A 21,607-nucleotide genomic window follows, 5' to 3' on the forward strand; every position below is an offset into this window, starting at 1 on the left:
GTTCGTGCTATTAGAAGTCCTTCGATCCCATCTCTGCCATCTCATCTCTGCCCCGATCTCTGTCTTCGGTGTGGTGGTCGCTCCAGCTGACCCTTCCTTTCCTTTCAACATTATCCGACCATTTTCTGTCCTTTGCATTTCTCATTCTCCATTTTGATCTCTTTTTTTTTCTTTCTGTCTCGGATTTTCTCTGATCTTCTCTGATCATTTCTCCGATCGAGTCTCGAAAGGCCTGCGATCGCCCTGTGTTTAGTGTTGACCCCACTTAGCGTCGCGACGCCAAAACAAAGACCCTCCTTACTCTTCCTGTCTTCGTCATGGCTGCTCTCACCATGACTCCAACTCGGCAGCCCTTGGGCAGCCTCGACACGCCACGGATGCACACTCTGATGCGGTCGAAGCTGAACCGCCAAAACCTGCAAAATGGTATGCCCCTTGGGTGTGTTGATGCCTGCGATGATCAATCTAACCTTCAGCTCCAGGAGCAGCACTGTCTGCTAAAAGCTCCATCTTTGTCGATGTCGACACCGAGAATGTTGACCCAGCCCTGAGCCAGTCGGCCAAGCGCAAACGCACCTTCGATGAGGATGACAAGGGATCTTCCAAGCCCGTCAAGACCTCGCGCATGGTCCTGACCACTCGTGATACCAACCGCTCACTCCATGTCTCGTCGACTCCCCTCAAGATCTCTCCCTCCACTCCGAAATCCGCCCCGGTGCTTAAGCCCGCCGGCCGCTCCCCGCCGTCGAAATCATGCAAATCCTCCGGTCGCCGGTCGAACATCACCAAGGCCCGTCCGGAGCCCCCAAGCAAGCGCGGCGTCAGCCGTCCATTCTCTCTGGCTACTGCCCTGTCGCAGAACAAGGCTCCCAAGCCCCAGCCCAAGGCACCTGCCTCGTGGTTCTTCGACATCCACGTCGACTCCGAGCAGGAGGAGATGACCAACCTGATGCAGCACTCGACTAACGTGCTGGACATCAGCGACGATGAGACCAAGTCGCAACTCACCGACGGCCGTGGAAAGGAGAACATGCCGCCTGTTGAGCTGGGGATCGAGCTCCCTCAATCTCGTCCCTCGTCCTCTACTACTGCTACCGCTGCCGCCGCCCGGAAAGACTCCAAGATGGATGAGGACCGTGCACCGCTGGGCGAGCTCAACGCCGCCGATTACTATCCCGAGGACTGCAATGCCTTCTCGTACGCCGTGGTCTTCGGCGAGGACGATACCCCCGAGTCGAAGAAGGCCCCTGCATCGGCCCCGCCGGCCCAGCATGCGCGCACCCTTCCTCCCGTCACAACCTCCATTGCTTCTTTGCTGGACACGACCCCTGCTCCCAAACCTGCTGTGGACACCAAGGCTACCGAGTCAATCGATGCCGACACCGAGATAAAGGAAACTCTCAACACCGAGACGCCATCTTCTGACCCTTGAACATCTCTCTGGAGTGTTCAATTCTCCATGCATCTGGTCTCGGCGTCCTCGATATGGTGTGTCTGCATGGCGTTATGTTTGACTTTTATGGTCTGCTTTTTGGGCATTGGTCAGTTTGGGTGGTGTTTGATTTTGATGCTTTGCTATATGGTTTTTTTGCTTGTGAATACCCTCTGTTGTGCTATTTGTACTGCTCCTTTTGTGGCTTCTCTCGGTTTCCTCGTTCCATGTCCTTGGATTTTCCTTGTGCTCGCTCGCCGATTAATTAATGAGTCTATCTGTCGTTGTCATGTCTGATGTCCGTTTAACGATTGTCCATAACGCGATGGGATTTACGGTGCACGGTTCCAATGTTGAATGCAATGATTCCATGACTTCAAAGCTTCATGATCGTAGTCGCGGTACAGAGACAGCCAACATAACACCACCTTGGAGCCCTAACTATGCCGAATTACTCCTGCTCCTCATCCCCAGTGTCGTCCGTCTCGCTCGCCGCCTCTGCATCGGCATCTCTCGCCTCGGCCGCAGCCACAACCGCCTCCAACATCTCCGCGCGCTCTCTCTCTTCCTCCTCGCCCTCACTCTGCTCGTTCGAGACAGGGCCTTCATCTTCAGCTTCTTCTTCTTCTTCTTCTTCTTCTTCTTCTTCTTCTTCCTCCTCCGCTTTAGTCTTCCCTTTCCGAGACTTGAGCGCACGGCCAGGGAACGTATCCGCACCCTTCCTCTTCCCCTTATCCTCCGCCGCAGCAGATGCAGTCATCCGCCTCCACAACGGCGCACTCCGAATCACAGCACGAACATCCGTAGCCAACTGAGTCTCCTTGCTCGTCGCCACATCCGGATCGATAACAAAGCGATTAAACTCCGACTCGTCGCGCGCATAGTCCGGCATCTGAATAATACGCCGGTAGTCCTCCTCGCGGGGCTGGCGACCCTCCAGAAGCAAATGGATCTTGGCGCGCATGATAGTCTTGATCTTGGCGAGGGTGCCGTTCCCGAACCAGCCATCGCTCGTGATTTCGCATGTCGCGCGCAGGAATGGTGGGGAGTCGCCTCCCGGTGGGTAGAGCACCGCGGCTAGCTGTGGGTCTGTGATCTCGCGCGCCATCCAGATCCGGCCCTCCGTTGACAGCGGCAGCCGGCCTGTGAAGAGGTGGTCTTCGGCGGCACGGCCGGGCTCTGCGGCCGTACTGCTGCTATCTGCGTTGGTTCTGGCATCGGTGCGAGGGAGGGTGTGACGACGCCCGCCGCCGTCGCGGGCGACGTCTGGTTCGCGCGTTGATAGGCGGAACATGAAGGTCTGGTAGTGGCGGTAGTCGGGGGAGGACCGTGGGTCGACGCCAAGCTTGAGGATGGCGTCGCGCCAGGGCCCGGACTTGAAGATGTATCCAACATAGGGGATTGCGTGCCGCAGCAGGGTGCGCTGCTCGTCGCTGGTGATGGTGTTGCGTAGAGCGCGCCGTGTCCATGCTGGTCGCTCCTCGAATCGCGCTTTGACGGCGTCGATAGTGGCGCGGAGGCTACTGTCGAGCGTGTCGATGTGTGGCAGACTCTCTTGGGGCTGCGAGGGTACCACTGGGATGTCGTATGAGACGAGATGCGTAAGAACCTTGATCGGTTGTTGTGTGTTGATGGTCTGGACCTCGCCGGATTGATTGATAGCTTGTTTCACTGTGGGGTTTTGTCGGTACCTTTGCTCTCAAGTCAATACGGCGTCCATTTGCGCAAGGATTACAACCAAAGTGATGGTCTGAAGGACTCACATGTAATGGAATGGAACATCCCCATGACTAAATGATGGTGGTGGAATGATGTCCACGCTAGAGGTGGCTCCTTTGCCCATGTCGATGTCGAACTGCTTCAGCTTCTCCACTGCTGGAGTCTTAGCAAGCGGTTTTTTTTTTTTTTCTTCTATACTCAAAGGGTCTGTCTTACAGTCGTATGGCAAGATATTTTCCCGGAATCGATTCGTAAAGGAACTTGCCGTCGTCGAATAGACAAAATCCGGCATGCCTGACACAGTCAGTTTTCTTCGGTTCTGAGAGGATCGATGCAAAGACAAGATGAGACCAACCTCGGAACACATGTGTGCGCTCGATCCTTCCCACCGGCTGTATCTGATACGTAGACGGATTGTCACGAAGACTGCGCAATAGATCTTTAGCATTGCGTCGCTGGGGCGGCTCCGTTGATACAGCGTCTGGCGCCTCAGTGAACTGCTCATCCGAGCCCCGCTTGCGCTTTCGCCCTGTTCGTTTCGGGACAGTGACTTTCAGCAAGACATTGTTGGACGGGCTACTCGTCGACTGAACTGGTCTTGCCAGGGCATCTTCCGGCCGCAGAATCAGGTTGGCTGGCGTATCAGCCTTGACCGGGTTCAAGATCTGGGACGAGTCAGTTATGGGAAGCTTCTTGAGAAAGGCGGCAATCAAGAGAATATCTCACAGCCTTGATTCCTCTGTTTCCCTGCAGTGTGTTCACTGCCTTGTCGAAGTTGCGGACAACGGCAGGATGCTCGACACTGACGAGGCGTCGAGTGGGAACCGAGTAAAACGGGGCCGTTCTGGATTCCCGTTGTGTTTCCATAGTAATTATGTCACTGTCAAACACGATGGGTTAAAGAAAGACTCGACAGATGGAACAGCTTCGAGTTCAAGGACTCGGCTCTTACACTGTCGGATGGATATCTGCTCGGATCAATCAGGCAGAATTCAGAGATCCATTGCCGTGTCTGTGCAACACAGGGTCTGGTCAATCTTTAACTTTTGTCTTCCACTGGTGCTTTCCTTGGATTTGAAACTCTCAGATATAATGCGAGGCAAGGAAGAGGACTTGAATCTACATTCTCAAGGTTCCACTTTGGAACCGGTATGATGACTAATCGGGCGTTGGGTTCCTGATTTTCAAGGTCAACAAGGAGCCATATCCATGCAAGTGTTCTCTTAAGTGTTGAAAAAATCAACTATCTCTCTTTAGCCAAGTTTTTATGGTTAAGTTGCGTGGTATCTACTTAGAATACTATCCATTCTGGGGAATTGGGCAATGAACACCACCTCATTCTCTTCATGACTCGTTACATGCTACATGAATATATATATTTGCTCAGACCAAGTCCATCCATGCCACATATAGTTTTTGATGGCCATTGAAACCATTAATTTTACGAATATACCCCTGACGATGAAATCATTGTTCTAATTATTATTCTATCCTTAATTTAACCTCGCCTATTGTAACCTTGGAAAGACCTCATTGCCCCTGGCCAGGTCACCTGACTTGACATAAGCACGGCTGAGCAAAAAGCACCGCATACAAGAAGAAGACGTAGATGGCTAGGGATATATTGGAAATAAGCCAGTCAACCCAGTGGATTTAGACAATAGATATGCTTTAGTAACTATTCTCAAGATCGTAGCAAAATATAACCAGAGAGGCGTGTGTTGACATGGTCATCGGTCCCATCACCATCCCAGGAGAACCACAGCCCGCCTTTCCCTCACCTCAAACAACCCGCTTTCCCTTGCCCCCTTCTCCCTCCCACAACAACTCAAGCATCTTTATTTTGTTTTGTTGTACATTTCCTGCTCGCTGCCCTTTGCTTCGGAATCGGCTTCCACAAGTGCTGTCAGGCTGCAACCTGGGCGCTTGATTCCCTGGTGTTGAACCCCCCCCGCTCCCAGCCTGCCACTAAGCGACACCGAGATCCTTCTGAGCCGACGCAAGCTCGTCCCATACCGATCACTCGGACAGTTCTCTTCTGCGCACTGCACATCAATTGTCTCAACCGGAGCTACTGAGGTATGTCTTGTTTACTCTCCACGTCCTATCGCCTCCCACAGCCCTTTTCCTCCAACATCGAACCGTCTTGCCCCGTGCGCGTACTACAACAACACCCCCATCGGAGCACTGCCATTGAGACTCGACGTCGCCTTTCAACACCACAGCGCTTCGATGGACTTGACTTCAATGGCATGGAACTGGTGTTTTTGGAGATCTGTCGGGTTACGTATTTGGTTCGGAAATGCTCATTTGAGATTCCCCTAGGCCGATTCAAACAATTTCCCTCCCCTCGTGGCTACCCTGAGGCCTTTCGATTCACCCTGGATAGAGTGCGGTATCTTCCTGCACTGGAACCACCAAATACAGCCGAGTATATGAGGTTATCTACACAGTTGTGAACATGAAGGGTTTCAGACAGAGAGTGGTGAGTTGTCCGCCGGATGTGCTTCTCACCACACGACCATTTCCGCCCACCCCCTTCCCCACCATGCAAGAGGTAACCACCCCTTGCTCAACTCGGACCCGAGCTGATGTTTCCTTATCATGCTAGCACGAGCAGTTGTCGCGGGCAAAGGATGCCAACAAGTCTTCGAAGAAGAAGGATTCCAATTCCTCTCAGAACCAAGCGTCCCCCGGGGCGCAGCAAACACAGCAGTCGGCATCCCCGAACCAAGGCACCCCGACGTCTTCCACAACTTCCTTGAACGATGCTCGAGGCAATGCCCCCGACAATGGTTCGCCAGCTGGCACCCCTTCCGGGGGCGCACCCCACCCCGGCACCCCCGTCCAGCATTATATACCCCAAGGAGCAGGCCAGCCCGCGAATAATGGCCCGGCCACGCCGACACGACAGGGCCAGTCAGTGGCCCCCAGTGTGATCATCAGTCCCAGTGCTCCTGTAAGCCCATCCTGGTATCGTTGATGCGATTCGCAGAGTACTAACGGCCGTCGGGTCTACAGCATGCCCCTCCTCCTGGCGCCGCCGAGACCATGCCGGGGGACCTAGCGCCTCCGCGGAAATCTCACGTTTTTGATCGTCTCCAGACCACCCCGAAGGACATATCGGAAGGAATCCGGACCCCTAAACGCCAGCACTCGTCGCGATTCGATATCTCCGACCAGCGCCAGAGAGAGTTAGAGAAGCTGCCTGGTTTCCACGAAGTTCCTCCTAACCGACGCCAAGATCTGTTCATGCAGAAGATTGACCAATGCAATATCATCTTTGACTTCAATGACCCGTCGGCAGATATGAAGTCCAAAGAGATCAAGAGGCTGGCACTCCACGAGCTTCTAGATTATGTCGCGAACAACCGGTCGGTTATTACGGAGCCCATGTACCCCCGCGTGGTCGAAATGTTCGCCAAGAACCTGTTTCGACCCATCCCTCCACCCATGACGCCGCAGGGTGAAGCGTTCGACCCAGAGGAGGACGAGCCCGTGTTAGAAGTCGCCTGGCCTCATATCCAGGTCGTTTATGAATTCTTCCTGAGATTCATCGAGAGCCAGGACTTCAACACGAACATCGCCAAGGCATACATTGACCATGGATTTGTGCTTCAGGTATTTCCCACCCACCCGGCTATGAGTGTATGCCACCGTTCATGATGGCTAACACCCGCTATAGTTGTTGGATCTCTTCGATTCGGAAGACCCACGTGAGCGGGACTTTCTCAAGACAACTTTGCATCGAATCTACGGCAAATTCTTGAATCTGCGCTCATATATTCGACGATCTATCAACAACGTTTTCTTCCAGTTCATGTATGAAACTGAACGACACAATGGAATCGCAGAACTGTTGGAGATTCTGGGGTCCATCATCAATGGATTCGCTCTGCCGCTTAAGGAAGAGCATAAACTCTTCCTGACCCGAGTTTTGCTTCCCATGCACAAGGTGAAAAGCCTGAGCATGTATCACCCGCAGCTGGCCTATTGTATTGTCCAATTCCTGGAGAAGGACTCAACATTGACCGAAGATGTAATTCATGCCCGTTTTCCATCTGCACCAGCAGTTGTATCGTGCTAATGCTTTCATCTCTATTAGGTTGTTCTTGGCTTGCTGCGCTTCTGGCCCAAGACAAACAGCACCAAGGAGGTCATGTATTTGAACGAGGTGGAGGACATCTTCGAAGTTATGGACCCGGCCGAGTTTGCCAAGGTCCAGGAGCCTCTCTTCCACCAGCTGGCCAAGTCTGTCGCCAGCCCGCATTTCCAGGTTCGTCTCTTTGAACATCGCTTTTGATCTTTCTTTTGTATTTGCTCTTCTTTTCCCGGGTTCGCTGACCTTTTTTTGTCCCGACCTGAAGGTAGCAGAACGGGCCCTTTACTTCTGGAACAACGAGTACTTTTGCAATCTCGTCAGTGACAATGTGGAAACAATTCTCCCCATTATGTTCGCTCCTCTCTACGAGAATTCCAAGGGTCACTGGAACCGGTGAGTTGCCATTTGGGTAGACTGTTCTTCCCTGAGAAATGTGCTGACCCAGGGCCCTGCTTCACAGAACGATCCACAGCATGGTGTATAATGCTATGAAAATGTTCATGGAGATAAATCCACAGCTCTTTGACGAGTGCTCTCATGAGTACACGGAGCACCAAAACAGCGCAGATCAACGCGAGAGGACTCGCTTGAGCCGATGGGACTCGATTGAACAACAAGCCAAGGACCGGAGGAATGGCATTCCACCCCCACCGGCGCCGGCTCTCGACGTGCCGGATCCAATCGACGAGGTTGAGGCCATGACCCATGAAAGCCAGAAGCGGTTGAACACCTTGAAGCTGCAGGAGGAGCCTGATACGCCCAAGGAGCGACCTTCTCGGGAGGGCACCCCCAATTCGGTAAGTTTCATGCATTTCTGGCTCTTGCTCCTCAGATACGTGCATCCCCATGCGGTTCTATTTTTGTTCAGGCTGCATTGCCCTCGTATCTGTCTTTTGCTAAGAGACCACGTCCGCCCGTATACAGTCAGAATGATTCTAACGTGGAAACGTCCGTTTTGCTCCAGACACGACGCCGTGGCTCCATTCGCGGTACCCGGAGACGACGCAGCGGTAGCGGCAGCGAGATCCGCCCGCGACGACGTTCGGTCGGTAGTGGTACCAGTGCGACCAATGTACAAATCTTGCATCGCAGCAACTCTACCAAATAATGCCTCGCGAGGGGACGGAGCTGCTGATGGACATGTGACTTTCGTTGATTTTCTCCTGCAGCGATGGCATAGCGATTACGGGCTCTGATGTTTCTTCTGTGTCTTGATTTCGATGGCACTCGCCCGAATTGATGCTTTCCCTACCACATGTGCCTTTTTTCTCCCCTTTCTGCCTTCGTTTCTTTTGTGTACATGGCTTTTTGATATTTTCCTTTCCGCGACTGGGTCCCCCCCCCCCCCCCCCGAGGCCCATTGAGCGGATTCCTGAGTTGGACCCAGTCTTAGAACCGTGTTCGGGTATGGAAAATGGGTGCGAATGGCGTTTTCATCCACTGACCTTGATGTTGGTGGCTTTCTATCTGTTGAGAACTTTCTTGTTTGTTTTAGACAAGTATCCGAGATATGACATTGCCTTGGAACCCCCCCCTGATGCTCCGTTTGATGTGTTTACTTATGACAAGGCTATATGCTATAGTAGATGTAAATGATATATCAGAAAAGTCATGTCGATGTGTTCATGGTGATTTGGAGAATGGAGGGCAAGCTCAAGAGCAAGCCTCATAGAGTAACCCTTGTATCAGCTGCCAGAGTCACGTGTAGAGATCCAGGCGCTTAGTCGTTTATTAGGCGCGCGTCACCGGAACGGATCAACAAACTCCGACCTACCTAAAGCGGACTAGTGTTTCTGTCGGGGTCTCTGCGATAACCCGCGTTCTCTGCTCGCTGTGCTCTCGGCGTGAGTCTTGCGCGCATTCAATCTCCATCTCTCCCTTCCCTGGACCTTCTCGCGTCTTCCCCGGTGGGGTGACTTCTTCCATTCCTTTGCTGTCCAGTATTTGTTTCATATGGACTAGGCACTTTCCTCCCCAAAATCAATGACTTGACGATACTCATCCTTTTCTTGCTTCCTACCCGTCTCCGATCGATCTTTCGCATCCCGAATCCACACAGCTTCCACCACGCCACCCTCCCGCATGCGAAACACCAATTTTAGGTTCATAAGATTGCGCTGGCTCGGAAATTGTCAGCCGGCCACAGGGCCTGGCCGTGATTGCATTTGTTGTCCCTTTACTGAGGAGCCCTTCGGAGGGGCCTAATCGCAGCTATGGAGCGAAACATTGACATATACGCCAGCAAGCTGGGGGATGAGAAGCTGGGTAAGTCTGAGATTTGAACTGGCCATTGGAATACATCCCATCGTGCGATACTAACCTCTTCACTCTCGAAGTAGACGTGAAAGTCAGAGCCAATGTCGCAACTGAGCTGCGAGACAATATTGAGCCATTGTGCTCGGGCGCAAGCTACCCCATCTTCCTGGCCAAGCTGTGGCCGGTATTCAAGTCCATCTTGAAGGGAGATCCGGTCTTTTTAAATCTTTCATATGACCAAGTAAGAACACCGATGGTCCAAGTCGAGGCTGCCCTTGCTTCCGTCACTCACAGAAGACCCTGGAGCTAATGATACCTGTCTCGACCCAGAAACTCCGAAATTGTATCCTTGAGACTCTCCACCGCCTACCAATGGCTTCTCCCGACGTGGAGCCGTACGCTGCAGACATGGTCGACCTGCTGATGGATTTGGCGCGCATCGAGAACGAAGATAATGCTGTTCTGTGCATGAAGACCATCATGGATTTGGAACGAAACCAAGCCAAGGCAACGGCGACACGAGTGCAACCATTCCTCGACCTGATCCAAGAGATGTTTCAAACCATGGAACAGGTGGTTCGCGACACCTTCGACACTCCCAATCAGTCGACACCTTCTGGAATGCCGTCGACACCAAACGCTACCGCCCAGAACTTTCAGTCGCCCCGGCCAAGCTCGCCGGCTACATCGGTGTCAGACCTGGGACCCGATCAGCAAGCGAGTAATGTCATTCTCAAAGGCATGCAGTCATTCAAGGTGTTGGCAGAGTGCCCCATTATCGTTGTTTCGATCTTTCAGACACACCGAGCCTCGGTCCAAACCAACGTGAAGCTCTTTGTGCCGCTTATCAAGACCATTTTGCTTCTGCAAGCGAAGCCGCAGGAGAAAGCCCACACCGAGGCAGCTGCGCAAGGCACGATATTCACGGGCGTGTGCAAGGAAATCAAGAACCGGGCCGCTTTCGGGGAGTTTATCACTGCCCAAGTGAAGACTATGAGCTTTTTGGCGTATTTATTGCGTCTGTATGCTCATCAACTTCAGGATTTTCTTCCCACACTCCCGTCCGTTGTCGTGCGGCTGCTCCAGGACTGCCCCCGGGAGAAGTCGGGCGCGAGGAAGGAGTTGCTGGTCGCCATTCGTCACATCATCAATTTCAACTACCGCAAGATTTTTCTAGAGAAGATTGACGAGCTCCTGGATGAGCGGACCCTCATTGGCGATGGGCTGACTGTCTATGAGACCATGAGACCACTGGCTTATAGCATGCTTGCCGATCTCATCCATCATGTGCGCGATTACCTCAGTCGTGATCAGATCCGGCGAACGGTTGAGGTCTACACCAAGAACCTGCACGACGACTTCCCTGGTACAAGCTTCCAGACAATGAGCGCCAAATTGCTCTTGAACATGGCGGAGCGGATTGCCAAACTGGAGGACAAGCAAGAGGCCCGTTATTTCCTGATCATGATCCTGGATGCAATCGGCGATAAATTTGCATCCATGAACCACCAGTTCAACAACGCCGTGAAGGTATCCATGACCTACAAAGCGTCTCGGAAGGACATCGAGCCACATGCAGAGTCATACTTGGCCGAGAAGGATCACCCGCCGGACTGGGATGAAATCGACATCTTCTCTGCTTCTCCAATCAAGACCTCCAGTCCTCGAGATCGTGGTGGAGACCCCGTTTCGGACAACATCTTCCTCTTCCGAAACCTCATCAATGGGTTGAAGAATATCTTCCATCAACTGAAGAATTGCAATCCAGATGACATTCAAATCGATCCCAGCAACGTCCCCATCAACTGGTCTGAAGTTTCCTATGGATACGATGCCGAAGAGGTTCGAGTGATCAAGAAGCTGTTTCACGAAGGCGCCCGCGTGTTCCGTTACTATGGCGTGGACCAATCTCCTCCCGAAATGAACTATTCTTCCCCATTTGACTTTCTTGCGAGTCAGTATACGGCACCAATGTCTCGAGAAGAAAAGGAGCTTTTGGAAAGCTTCGGCACCGTCTTCCATTGCATTGATACGGCGACGTTCCATGAGGTGTTCCACTCGGAGATCCCGTACCTACACGAGCTCATGTTTGAACATGGCTCTCTTCTTCACCTGCCACAGTTTTTTCTGGCCAGCGAGGCGACTTCCCCGGCATTTTCAGGTATGGTGCTGCAGTACCTCATGGAGCGGATCCACGAGGTTGGTACCTCGGACATGACGAAGGCAAAGATTTTATTGCGGATGTTCAAGCTCTCGTTCATGGCTGTGACACTATTCTCCGTACAAAATGAACAAGTACTCCACCCGCATGTCACCAAGATCGTTACCAAGTGCATAGAGTTATCGGTCACCGCTGAGGAGCCCATGAACTACTTCCTGCTCCTGCGATCCCTTTTCCGCAGCATCGGTGGTGGTCGGTTTGAGTTGTTGTACAAGGAGATTCTTCCCCTCTTGGAGATGCTCCTCGAAACATTCAACAACTTGTTGATGGCAGCTCAGAAGCCGCAGGAGCGGGATCTCTATGTCGAGCTTACTCTCACTGTACCGGCACGGCTCAGCCATCTCCTGCCCCATCTGAGTTACTTGATGCGTCCGATTGTGGTGGCCTTGCGTGCCGACTCGGACCTTGTTGGCCAGGGGCTACGCACTCTTGAGCTTTGCGTGGACAACTTGACAGCAGACTACCTTGATCCTATCATGGCCCCGATCATGGATGAGCTGATGACTGCACTCTGGGACCATCTGCGCCCTCATCCCTATAACCACTTCCACGCACATACCACAATGCGCATTCTCGGCAAGTTGGGCGGACGCAATCGGAAGTTCCTCAACCATCCGCCTGAGCTGTCATTTCAGCAGTTCGCCGATGACAACGCCAGTTTTGACATTCGGCTAATTGGGCCGAGTGAGAAGTGCCCTTTCCCCGCGGACATTGGCATTGATCTTGCTTTTGGCAAGCTTATGGAAGTACCAAAATCTTCTGCGGCAAAGGATTCAGATGTTTACTACAAGCAGCAGGCATATCGCATGCTCAGCTCCCATCTCAAGCTTCAGATTGGCTACGACAATCTTCCAGATGACCTAGCCTCTTTGATCCGGCTCCACGCAAATGATCTTTTTGAGAGTAAGGCCGGCGCCATGACCGATATTCTCGATAAGTCAGAGCGGTCAGCGTCTATTCCGAAAAAGGTGGCACAGGAAGCCACTGTCAAGAAGCTCCTCAAAGCTTGCATCTTTGCAACCGCCATTCCTGACCTCGAGTCCGCCGCGAAAGCTTTCATGGCGGATGTTTGCAAACACTTTACCATCATGGAAGTTGGTCGTGCGCTTGCCCAGGCCCGGCACAATCGCAAGCCTTTTGATGTGGCAAATGGAGAAGGACCTGTCCATCTTGATTCTCGCATTCTTGCCGAAGCTATCGTTGAGAGCCTTTCCTCTGATAATATCCATGTTCGGGAAGCTGCCGAGCAAGCCATGTTGGTTGTTAGGGACGCGGCGAGTGTCATCTTTGGCAGTCCAGAGAAGGCTTCCAAGCTTCCATTTTTCCAGCACCTGGGCCGTGTCTTCTGCCACAGCTGCCATAGCGAGGAGTGGTTTACTAAAGCGGGTGGCAGCTTGGGGATCAACCTCCTTGCTACAAAGCTGGGTTTGGGAGAGTCTTGGCTTTATGAGCGACATGTTGAGTTTTCTCGAGCCTTGATGTATGTAATTAAGGATACGCCTTCGGATCTGCCTGCTTCTACACGAATCCAATCGCAGGACACGATGGCACTAATCCTACGGCGATGCGGCAAGCTTATACCAAAGGATGACCTCAAGAACGAGAAGAGCCGCCTGTTCGCCTTGTGTGGCTTCTTCGTTTATGAACTTGGTCATATGAACAAGCATGTCCGGGAAACCTCTCGTCGTTGCTTCACCACACTCAAGGAGGAATTGGGTTGCGAGGTACATGAGCTCATTTATCCTGTCAGAGATCGCCTTCTACAGTCGATTTTCAACAAACCCTTGCGTGCCTTGCCATTCCCGACGCAGATTGGCTTCATCGATGCCATCACATACTGCCTGAGCCTGCACAATGACATTGTCACGTTCAACGAGCCCCTCAATCGACTCATGTTGGAATCTCTTGCTCTTGCCGATGCGGATGATGAATCGCTTGCATCCAAGCCAAATGAGTTCAAGAACGCCGACATGATCGTGAACCTGCGCGTCGCTTGCTTGCGACTTTTGTCCATGGCAATGAACTTCGCCGAGTTCGCCAACAACCCGCAGAACACGAGTCGTGCCCGGATTATTTCCGTCTTCTTTAAGACGCTGTACTCCCGAGCCCCCGAGGTGATTGAGGCTGCGAATGCCGGTTTAAAGGATGTCCTCACACAGACCAACAAGCTCCCCAAGGACTTGCTGCAGAACGGGTTGCGGCCAATCCTGATGAACCTGCAAGATCCCAAACGCCTGAGCGTCGCAGGCCTTGATGGGCTTGCTCGGCTTTTGACGCTTCTCACGAACTACTTCAAGGTTGAAATTGGCGCGCGTTTACTCGATCATATGAAGGTCATCGCGGATGATAGCCACTTGCAGAAAGTATCGTTCAGCCTCGTGGAACAGAACCCGCCCATGAAAATCGTGGCTGCGATTTTCAATATTTTCCACCTCCTCCCCCCCGCTGCAACATCCTTCATGGAGCACCTTATCAACAAGGTCCTCGAACTCGAAATGAAGTTGCGGAGAACCTCCCACAGCCCCTTCCGAAAGCCTCTCGTCAAGTATCTCAATCGCTATCCCAAGGAGGCTTTGATATTCTTTTACGCACGCTTCAAGGATGTGCGCTATGGCCGTTTTTTTGGTCAAATTTTGGCTGATCCTGAGAGTGAAGCACTGCGGAATGCTGTGGTGGCAGACACCGAAGGATTCTCGTCAACTGCCTTCGGCCAGGATTCCACCGATGGCAAAAATACAACCGCTATCAATGGAATCTACGTCGCACACTCACTCTGCTCCTACAAATCCACGAAGCGTTGGCTGGTGTCACATGCGGATTTGCGGACCAAACTTTTGACCTCTGGTAGAGATTTGGTGCGCAAGCTTCGCGGCGATACGTTGCCGACCGATGAGCGATTGAGGGTAGAACAGGCTGAAGACCAGCTTATGGATGTCTTCACCACTTACCTGGGCGAGGCGGCACACGATCTGGACTTTCTTTTTGAGGTCATTGATGGGCTGTCTGCGGATGAGCTGAAGCGCACGCTGGCGCTTCCCAAATTCATCTATCGACATATCATCACGAATGAGTCGATTGACTACCGACGTTCAGTCATCATGCGCTGCCTCGATCTTTACGGCCAACGAGCCTGCTCGCAGAGAACCAAGACCTATGCGTTCCGAAATTTGGTCAATCCTATTTTCGCAATGGATGTCCAGTCCACATGGCACAACCCATCTCAAACTCCCAAGCTTATGGACAAGAGTATGACCGAGTCTATCCAAAGCCGCTTGTGGAAGCCTCAATTAGCCGACCTGAGTGAGGAATCCAACCAAGCCGGCGTCGACCATTCCCGCATGGAGTTGCTCCAGTTGTCCGCCCTGTTGATCAAATACCACCATCAAACCGTGCAAGACTCCCGCAAGGACATCATCAAATTTGCTTGGAACTACATTCGCCTCGAAGACATCATCAATAAATACGGCGCCTACGTCCTGATCAGTTACTTCATCGCTCACTACGAGACACCCTTCAAGATTGTCATCCAGGTCTATGTTGCACTTCTCAGGGCCCATCAGAACGAAGGCAGAGCCCTTGTCACGCAGGCTCTTGATGTCTTAGCCCCTGTTCTGCCCACAAGAACAGGCGGCAGCCAAGGAGCAGAAGCACGGTATCCCTTGTGGGCCAAATGGCCCCGCCGTATCTTGGCTGAGGAAACCGCCAACCTACAGCAGGTAATGAGCATTTTCCAGTTTTTGGTACGACAGCCAGATCTATTCTACGAGTCCAGAGAGCATTTCGTGCCTCTCATTGTCCCATCCCTTATCAAGATCGCCGGACCGCCAAACACAACCAACGACAGCAAGAAGCTTGCACTCAACCTTATTGGACTGATTTGGCATTGGGAAGAAAAGCGGGCCAAGGCTACGGATTCTAATGTTCCTGTGTCCAATGGAGCCATTGAGTCGCCAAATGCAAAGAAGCGCAAGCTGGACGAGGCCCAAGCGACGTCAGCTTCTCCATCTCCTGCTCTTGCACCCCCAAGCAGCAGAGAGCGGTCTGATTACACGGTGCCTCCTGATCTCCGCGCGGCCTTGATCAAATATCTCATCACTTTCATTACCACAATCCCAGAACGCTTCTTGGTCCCAGCTGCCCAGCTTCGCCCACCACCTTTGTCCAAGCAGCAGCCACCTGTGCCTACCGGCGAGATGATCAACAAAGCCATGCACCTGCTCCGAAGTCTCCTTTCGCCTGAATACTGGGGTGATCTTGATATAGACCTCTACCAGAAGGTGACGGAGCCCATCCTGACAGGCGACAAAGCAGACAAGCCCGATGAGAAGCAGATCACGTCGATGATCAATGCCCTCCAGGTCTTGCGGGTGCTCCTGGCTACCAAGCCGGATGAGTGGATCACAAATCGTCTTTCGACTATCCAGAAGCTATTGGAGAAGCCTTTGAAATCCGATAGTCCCGAGATCCAAGATTGCTTGCATGGCTTGGAGGATGAGATGGATGTCTCTGCCAAGTTGCCGGCCCCAGTTCGTCGGGTTCTTGAGGCCATCCCAGATGACCAGCCCGATGATGAGGATGCGATGGACACCGAAGGTTCGCCCTCCGAGTTTGCTACGTATCTGTCTGCAATCGCCACAGAAACGCTTTCCGCCAGCAACCATGTGTCCAGTCTGAACACCTTGTGGACACTGTCCAAGATCAAGCCTGCTGAGATCGATGCACACATTCCCACAGTGATGAAGGCGTTCTCCCAGAAACTTGCCAAGGAACACGTCGCGGCCTCGGCCAACCAGAGTGGCGCGCAATACCAACAGGGTGCAAAGCCTACCGAAGCTGTTCCGGACCAGCAGGAGTTCGAACTGGGCGTTGACCTTATTTTCAAGACGATTGAGCTGATCTCCGTGCGCATGTCTCATCTCGGGGATCAACGTCGTCCGTTCCTCAGTGTTTTGGCGTCTATTGTTGAACGGTCACACAATATCAAGCTGTGCAGCAAAGTGTTGGGCATGGCTGAGTCCTGGATTTTCCATTCCACCGAGTCATGGCCCACGTTGAAGGAGAAGACCGCAGTCCTCCACAAGATGTTGCTCTTTGAATCACGGCCGGACCCGACAATGCTGAAGAAATTCCTTGACCTTGTGATTCGAATCTACGAGGACTCCAAGATCACTCGCACCGAGTTGACTGTCCGGCTAGAACACGCATTCTTGATTGGTGCAAGAGCTCAAGATGTCGAGATGCGTAATCGCTTCATGCAAATCTTCGACCGCAGTTTGACACGTCTGGCTAGTTCGCGGCTCAGCTATGTGCTCACCTGCCAGAATTGGGACACACTTGCTGATTCGTTCTGGCTTGCCCAGGCGTCTCATCTTGTGCTTGGATGTGTCGACATGAACACCACTGCTCGCCTTCATCCGGACGATTTCACCTTGTATCCTTTGTCGTTTCTCTTTGCTGCAGGCGAGAAGGATTCGAGAAAGTCGGATGTCATGGTTGACAATCAGCTGGAGACCTTGGTTGCAGAATGCAAGCGGTTCATGTCAGACATTGGGGATGTCAGGGTTCGCGACTTGATTGAACCCTTGTGTCAACTCCAACATACCGATTCCAACGTCGCCTATAAGCTGTGGACCACCCTCTTCCCCATTTACTGGTCGACATTGACAAAGGAGGATCGCATTGATTTGGAGAAGGGCATGGTGACCTTGATTACGCGGGAATACCATCAGAGACAAGTGGACAAGCGGCCCAACGTAGTGCAGGCCCTTCTCGAGGGCACTGTGCGCGCCAGCCCGCGGTTCAAGATTCCTCCCCATGTCATGAAATACCTCAGTCGCACCTACGATGCTTGGTACACTGCTGCCACGTACTTGGAAGAGACCGCCATAAACCCCATCATTGACACGCCTACCGTCCGTGAAAGCAATCTTGATGCCTTGGTTGAGGTGTACGCGGGACTACAGGAAGACGATTTCTTCTACGGTACCTGGCGACGCCGCTGCAAGTTTGTTGAAACCAATGCAGCGCTCTCATATGAGCAACAGGGTATGTGGGACAAGTCTCAGCAGCTCTACGAGAATGCGCAGATCAAGGCTCGTTCGGGAGCCATGCCGTTCTCGCAAGGCGAGTACTTCGTCTGGGAGGACCACTGGTTGATTTGCGCGCAAAAGCTTCAACAGTGGGAGATTCTCAGTGATTTCGCCAAGCACGAGAACCTGAATGACCTCTTGCTGGAGGCCGCTTGGAGGAACATCGAGAACTGGCAGAGCGAGGGTAATCGTGAGCAGCTTGAGTCATTGATAAAATCCGTCTCCGACGCTCCTACGCCGCGACGCACCTTTTTCCAGGCTTTCATGGCTCTCCTTCAATATCATATGAAGGAGAACATCCAGGACTTCAATAGTGTTTGCGACGAGTCCATCCAGCTTTCTATCCGCAAGTGGCTGCAGTTGCCCAAGCGAATCACGAATGCCCACATTCCGATCCTGCAGCATTTTCAGCTTCTGGTTGAGTTGCATGACGCGAGCCACATTTGCGGCAGCCTGTCTCAAACAAATGAAAGGAACCTGGACACCAAGTCTGCGGAGCTGAAGCTTCTCCTTGGAACCTGGCGGGACCGGCTGCCCAATCTCTGGGATGACATCAATACCTGGCAAGATCTAGTTACTTGGCGGCAGCACATCTTCCAGCTCATCAACGCTACCTACCTCAATCTCCTCCCTCCCCAGACGAACAATGTGGCTAGCAATTCATATGCCTACCGCGGATATCATGAGACGGCATGGATCATCAATCGCTTTGCCCATGTGGCCCGAAAGCACCAAATGCCGGAGGTTTGCATCAACCAGCTCAGCCGGATCTACACTCTGCCCAACATCGAAATCCAAGAGGCGTTCTTGAAACTGCGGGAGCAGGCCAAATGCCACTATCAGAACCCGAAGGAGCTCAACAGCGGGTTGGATGTGATCAACAACACCAACCTCAACTATTTCGGACCCCAGCAGAAAGCTGAGTTCTATACCCTGAAGGGCATGTTCCTTGCCAAGCTTGACTATGTCAATGAGGCCAATGAGGCGTTTGGCGTCGCTCTCTACTACGACCTCCGGCTCGCCAAGGCGTGGTCCGAGTGGGGACAGTACAGCGACCAGCGGTTCAAGGCGGATTCGACCGACTATGAGTTGGCTAGCAATGCCGTCAGCTGCTATTTGGAAGCTGCCGGCCTCTACAAGAGTGCTAAATCCCGGAAGCTGCTCAGCCGTATCCTCTGGCTTCTTAGCCTGGACAATGATGAAGGGCGCATCGCAAGTGCCTTCGAGAGCTTCAAGGGAGATACGCCCGTTTGGTACTGGATAACTTTCATCCCGCAGCTCCTGACCAGCCTGTCACATCGCGAGGCTCGCCTGTGCAAGGCTGTGCTCGTGAAGATCGCCAAATTGTACCCACAGGCGCTCTTCTTCTTGCTCCGCACCAACCGAGAGGACATGTTGAGCATTAAGAAACAGCATGACCAAAAGCAGGAGAAGTTGAACCGTGCCAGACAACAACAGCAGGGCTCTTCGCCCAATATGAAGACTCCTGCGACTGGCGATGGGTCTCCTGCCCAGAAGGGGCAGGCTGGTGTTCCAGCTCCCAGCGCTTCCCCGGCCGGCCAGCCTGCCACTTCACCGGCTACGCAGACACCCGGCCAGGCGCAACAATCGCAAAGCCAGTCTCCCGCCCAGCCTCAAGGTCAAGTGCAAGCATCTCCACGACAAGGACAAGGTCAAAGTCCCAACCAAGCCCAAGGACAACAGCAGCAAGGGCACTTGAAAGTGCCCGGTCAGAACGGGGCCCAGCAGCCAAACCAGGCCGCATCCACCGAGCCCGAGAAGGAGCCTCTCAAGAAACCATGGGAATACTCAGACGAAATCATGTCTGGACTCAAGACAGCTTTCCCGTTGCTCGCTTTGTCTATGGAAACGATGGTCGACCAGATCCACAAGAATTTCAAGTGCCCGCCCGACGAGGATGCCTACCGTCTTATTGTCGCTCTGTTGAACGACGGACTGGCCTACGTTGGACGCATGCCTGGGTCGTACGCGCAGGATTTTAAGCTGCCTGCTGCAACTGAAGCCAATATCACCCGCTTCGCAGAGACTATCCTTCCAGCGCATATCCGCAAGTCCTTCGAGGCAGACTTTGTCACCAAGAAGCCGACGATGTACGAATACATCCAGAAGTTGCGCCGGTGGCGAGACCGGTTTGAGGAGAAGCTCGACCGGCGACCACAGTCTGGATTCCTCGAGAGCTACTCGCCGCACCTCAGTGAATTCCGTTTCCTCAAGTTCGATGAGGTTGAGGTGCCTGGGCAATACCTTCTGCACAAGGACAAGAACCAGGACTTTGTCCGCATCGACCGTTTCCTTCCTGATGTGGACCTGGTACGGGGCATTGGTGTCTGCCACCGCCGCCTTAAGATTCGTGGACACGATGGTAGTATTCATGCTTTCGCTGTTCAACATCCCGCTGCACGACACTGCCGGCGCGAGGAGCGCATCCTTCAGCTGTTCCGGATCTTCAATGGACTGTTGGCGAAACGCAAGGAGAGCCGACGCCGGAACTTGTACTTCCATCTGCCTTTGATGGTGCCATTGGCGCCGCACATCCGCTTGGTGCGGGACGATTCGTCGTATATCTCGATGCAAGGCATTTACGAGGACTACTGCCGACGGGTGGGTGTCAACAAGGATGAGCCGGTGCTTTTCACGATGGACCGCATGCGTTCGCTTGCCGAAACGAAGCAGAATGTAGGTTTTGGATGTTACCTCCATATTCGAACGATAGCTAATCTCTCGCAGCGCACGCCCGACCAGCAGCAAGTTCTTCGCACCGAGATCCTAACGGCTATTCAAGACAAATGGATCCCCAGTACTGTGGTTTTGGAATACTTCCAGCAGACGTACCCCAACTTCGCGGACTTCTGGCTTTTCCGTCGCCAGTTTGCCTACCAGTACGCGGCTGTGGCCTTCATGACTTACGTTATGCACATTGGCAACCGCTACCCGAACAAGATCCTGGTCTCTCGCTCAACTGGCGACATCTGGGGCGCGGAGCTGATCCCGACAATCAACCCGGCCAAGGCATTCTTCTACAACCCCGAACAGGTTCCCTTCCGGTTTACTCCCAATATCCAGACTCTGCTGGGGCCCATAGCCACCGAGGGTGTGTTCGCCTGTGCCATGATGGCAATCGCCCGCTGCCTGACGGAGCCACGCCACGAGCTGGAGCAGCAGCTCAGCGTCTTTGTTCGTGACGAGATGATGTTCTGGGCGACTGCGCAGCATCGTGGGGTCTTGCCGGTCCCGCAGTTGCGCGACCTGGTCTACAACAACAGCGAGATAATTGTCAATCGTGCCGTCAGCCTCGCCAGCCCGCCGGAGGGCAACCTGCCCGCCAACCAAACCACCATTGATTTGGTCTCGCGTGCAGTCAACCCCCAACACCTGGCCTCGTGTGATGCGTTGTGGATGCCGTATCTCTGAGGGGTCTTTTACTGGTGAGCTCGAGTGTTTATGCTTGTTGATATTAGCCTTTTGGTCTTGGGAACGGGCCTTTTCTGCGCTGCTTCGTGCGGTTTCTAGCGGGTGCTTTGGGATTGGGCTGCTGCTTTTATGCATTTGTGACTAGCGTGGCGCTTCGGCGAGGATCACGGATTCATTCCTCTTCGCGTGGGATGCGATGATTGTGATACTATTTTTTCTCCACTTGGCATCTTTTTTCTATTATGTGTTTCTTCTACCTGTGAACGAGTACGTTTTGTAATGCATTGATTATGCTTCAATGTGTCTTCCGAGTAGTCTTCCTTGTAACGCCTGGTTTATATCCATACCTATTATCC

The 21,607-nt window shown here is 52.9% G+C and overlaps 4 protein-coding genes across 4 annotated transcripts; 3 read left to right on the top strand and 1 right to left on the bottom strand.

Annotated features, from left to right (window-relative positions):
- Positions 1-317: 317 nt before the first annotated feature.
- NUU61_001742 (uncharacterized protein) lies at positions 318-1,432 on the top strand (the record flags this gene model as incomplete). The annotated part of the gene is made up of 2 exons (XM_056652324.1): positions 318-426; positions 483-1,432. The coding sequence occupies 2 exons, from the start codon at positions 318-320 to the stop codon at positions 1,430-1,432; spliced, it is 1,059 nt and encodes a 352-aa protein (XP_056513391.1).
- Positions 1,433-1,883: 451 nt separating this feature from the next.
- Positions 1,884-4,018, bottom strand: NUU61_001743 (transcription factor TFIIIC subunit TFC1; the record flags this gene model as incomplete). Its single annotated transcript, XM_056652325.1, has 5 exons — positions 1,884-3,123; positions 3,196-3,304; positions 3,368-3,445; positions 3,507-3,816; positions 3,878-4,018. 5 exons carry the CDS (start codon positions 4,016-4,018, stop codon positions 1,884-1,886), a joined length of 1,878 nt encoding a protein of 625 aa, XP_056513392.1.
- A 1,561-nt stretch (positions 4,019-5,579) lies between these two features.
- On the top strand, positions 5,580-8,449 carry NUU61_001744 (protein phosphatase 2A regulatory subunit RTS1; the record flags this gene model as incomplete). Its single annotated transcript, XM_056652326.1, has 7 exons — positions 5,580-5,708; positions 5,763-6,110; positions 6,173-6,772; positions 6,837-7,190; positions 7,257-7,427; positions 7,519-7,646; positions 7,714-8,449. Coding segments are annotated over 7 exons (2,466 nt in total), but the record flags the coding sequence as incomplete, so codon positions are not given.
- A 1,017-nt stretch (positions 8,450-9,466) lies between these two features.
- NUU61_001745 (histone acetyltransferase TRA1) lies at positions 9,467-21,251 on the top strand (the record flags this gene model as incomplete). Its single annotated transcript, XM_056652327.1, has 4 exons — positions 9,467-9,518; positions 9,593-9,750; positions 9,804-20,516; positions 20,568-21,251. 4 exons carry the CDS (start codon positions 9,467-9,469, stop codon positions 21,249-21,251), a joined length of 11,607 nt encoding a protein of 3,868 aa, XP_056513394.1.
- Positions 21,252-21,607: the final 356 nt, after the last annotated feature.

This window comes from Penicillium alfredii (genome assembly GCF_028826965.1).
Source record: "Penicillium alfredii strain IBT 34128 chromosome Unknown utg000004l_segment0_segment0, whole genome shotgun sequence".
NCBI lineage: Eukaryota > Fungi > Ascomycota > Eurotiomycetes > Eurotiales > Aspergillaceae > Penicillium > Penicillium alfredii.